This window comes from Papaver somniferum, unplaced genomic scaffold (genome assembly GCF_003573695.1).
Source record: "Papaver somniferum cultivar HN1 unplaced genomic scaffold, ASM357369v1 unplaced-scaffold_120, whole genome shotgun sequence".
Lineage (NCBI taxonomy): Eukaryota > Viridiplantae > Streptophyta > Magnoliopsida > Ranunculales > Papaveraceae > Papaver > Papaver somniferum.
In genome coordinates, this window is record NW_020621048.1 from 379,600 (window position 1) to 383,064 (window position 3,465).

General features: G+C 38.6%; 1 protein-coding gene across 1 annotated transcript; it reads right to left on the bottom strand.

Annotated features, from left to right (window-relative positions):
• Positions 1-1,325: 1,325 nt before the first annotated feature.
• On the bottom strand, positions 1,326-2,492 carry LOC113330955. Its single transcript, XM_026577749.1, has one exon. The coding sequence runs from the start codon at positions 2,490-2,492 to the stop codon at positions 1,326-1,328; it is 1,167 nt and encodes a 388-aa protein (XP_026433534.1).
• Between the last annotated feature and the right edge of the window lie 973 nt (positions 2,493-3,465).

Consider the following 3,465-nt stretch of genomic DNA (forward strand, 5'->3'; position numbering starts at 1 on the left):
AAAAACTGCTAATTTAATTTCATCCAAAGAAGGAATGGCATCTAACATCTGCTTATCAGTCATAGAAATGGACTCATGCTCATAATCAAAGAGATTATCCTCAATAGGAAGCTCCACACCATTGAACTTCGACTCATAATAAGAAACCACATGGTCACGAAGCTGAATAAACTCTGAGATAGTCACACCATCTTCAGTAACCAACTCCGAGATTGTATTTGCGCTCCGAATGTTTATATTGCTGTGAAAAAAAGAAGTGTTACTAGAACCCTCCAAAATCCACCTATTACGAGCCTTTTGTTTCAACATAGTAAGATGTTGCATACGAACATCTTGAACCGCCACCAGAGAATCCTTCATAATGTTTAATTTAGAAGTATTAAAAGGATCCTCATCAGAATTCCTACAAGCCACTTCAAACTTAAGTTGAGCTTGTTTCAGCCTAGCATTCACATTTCCAAAGACCGTTTGATTCCACAATTTGATTGCCTCCTTCAACCTTCTCAATTTATAAGGAAAAATAAAATCCAAATTACCATAAACCGGAGACTTCCAAGAATCTTCCACCATTCTCAAGAAATCAGGATGAGAAAACCACATTTTTTGGATACGAAAAGGAGCACGCCTAGGCCTCGGAGCAAGGAAAGGAAACCCAATAAGCGTCGAATGATCAGAAACTTCCCTAGGAAGAGCTTTACACCGCCAATTCGAAAACTTAGCTAACCAAGGCTCATTGATAATATCACGATCCAATTTACTAAGAATTCTACCAACACCAGATTGACCATTAGTCCAAGTAAACTTAGACCCCAAAGAATCTGCTTCAAAAAGATCATTATCCTCCATCCAATCAGAAAACTCATTAATGCAAGAGACACGAACCTCACGGCCTCCCTTCTTTTCATCTTGACGAAGAACACAGTTGAAATCTCCCATTATCAGCCAAGGAGTTGTAGTATCCACAGCTGAATGTTGAGACCATAATCTTCTTCGAAAAACTTGAATATAACTAGCTTGAACAAAAGAGATTAAAACCCCCTCAGTTCTAACAGTAATTGCTTGCCTAGTCATATTAACCACCTCTGGCTCTTCAATATTAGCACTCCACAGGATCCAAAGATTCCCAATATTATGCATAGAAGAATTATGAACAACCTTCCTCATAAAACCAGTTAAATTTAACTTACAAATTACCTTGTCATAGAACTTAATCTTTGGCTCAGCAACACAAAGAATCTCCGGCTTCAGATCATGAACAAGTTCACGTAACTTCTGCCCAGCCTCCACCTTTGCCACCCCATTGATATTCCAATAGAGCACACGCATTAGGAAACTATATTCTTTGAATTATTACTAGCATCAGGAATCCTATCAGAATACCGTTTAAGTATAACTGGGGAGAATCCCTTTCTAACTCGAATTCCCAAATCATTGATCTCAGTTTCCGAATCAGACTTGGACTCCTTATTTGTACTTTGTTGAGAAGTACTTTTCTGATCATTAGAAATCCGAATCCTAACAGGTTTCCTTGATTTCTTTGGCTGCTCCACGGGTATGTCAGACCATTTAGACCCCCTAACACCTGACGAAGCCTTCTCTGGAGTGATTTCTTCATCTGAACTCTCCTCCCTTTGCTCATTGGATTGCTGCACAGAATCCAACCCCAACTCAGCAGACAAAACATTGAATTTATTAGGAGAAAGCACACAATCATTCTCATTAATAGCTTTGTAGCGAGACAAATTCTCAATATTGTCCACCACAACATCACATCCCTTCCTTCCTGAAGTTTCAAAAGGAGCAGAAGAAGAGCTAGCATTAGTCTTATCAGTGATAGAGTGATTAGTTCTAGCCAATTCACCACTCCCTACTGACTTAGCTGAGGTTCCAATTTCACCCACTGGTAACCTACTAGCTAATACTCCTTTCTCAGCTAACGCCTGTTTTGCTTTCTCTAAAGCTACAGACGCTGCATGAAAAACAGCTTCAGAAGAAGCTAGCTCATTCTCAAGCTGATTGGTTTCCTCCACACCAATAGCATTCTCCTCTACTTCACCTGGTAACACAGCAAGAACACCATCTTGTTCCGCATTTTTTGAAGCATCATGCTCCGCATCTTTTGAAGCATTATCACCACCAGGAAAGTTCTCAGCATTTTTTCCTTTACGCTGCCTCCTATTCCTAGCAGTTTGCCAGCCTTTGGAAGAATCTCCCTTTGCTGTAGTATCAGCCTTTGAAGAGTTATCATCACCCTTTGTTTGCCTCCTGCACTCATCATCATTGTGCCCAATAATGCAGCACTTCATACAGAATTTTGGAGCCCGTGGAATCTCCAAGTATTGCCAGAAAGTACGTCCCCCAGCTGTAATCTTGATTCTACTAGGAATGTGCTTTGCAAAATCCACATCCACCAAAACTGAGGCAAAGTTACCATATTCTAGATTAAGAGTTCTCTGATCAACTACAATGGGAGTGCCTAATACCTTCCCCATAGATAACAAGTTCTTCTCTGTCCATAGTTCTGCATGGAGACCTGGAAAGTGAACCCATACGTTTGCATGGGAAGTTTTTTGACGTTCAGGATCAAAACCTGGGTACCAATCCATCAGTTTGAGCTCATGTTGATTTACATACCATTTAGTGCGTCGAATCCTCTCTTTTGTTTCAGCATCATGTAACATAACCACGAAAAATCCTTTACTCATAGTCATAAACCTTGCTGAGCTAGGGTTTATCTGCCATTGATTAACCAAGCTGGATTTCACTTCCACAAACTTCAATCCCGTGAAGTTCAGACGTGCAATAAAACTATGCTCAAAGGGTTTACATCCTTCTTGATAAAAATCAGCTGGAATAATAAGAGAAGGCTCTCCATCAATCAGAGTAGGGTTTGGCAAGCTATTAATATCCACACACGTAGGCTGCAAAGTCTGTTTTCCTTTTACTTTATCCGCAAAAGATTGTTGCTGGGAAATAACCCTAGAAGAAGTTACTTGTGTTTCCTCAACCATGATGATCAGATTGAAAAAACGTTAAGAAAACTTGAAAAAAAACAAAACCCTAGAGAAATCGCCAAACTTTCTCTTTCCTCATGTTTTTCGTTTTCCGTTGAATTTTATATACGTTAACTGAAAAAAGTCTACACACTTCGTTATAAGTCGGAAATTGATTTCTGAGACTAAATTGTAAACTAGATAGGCTCATCTTTAACAGAAATTTTTTGAAAAATGTATTGTAATTACAATTAATATGTTTTAAGGCAATACGTCTTGTAAAAATTGCATTTCTATGTGCGTTGATTCAAGAAAATATGAAGCAAGTCAAATTTCACAATAGAAGAAGGATGAAAGACCATGCAGAACTAATCCAAATCCTAACAAATTTCATCTATCTTGAATCAAATAGAAAGACAAAGCCAACACAAAAAGAAAGAGTTCATAAAAATGTTGAATTTTATATACGTGA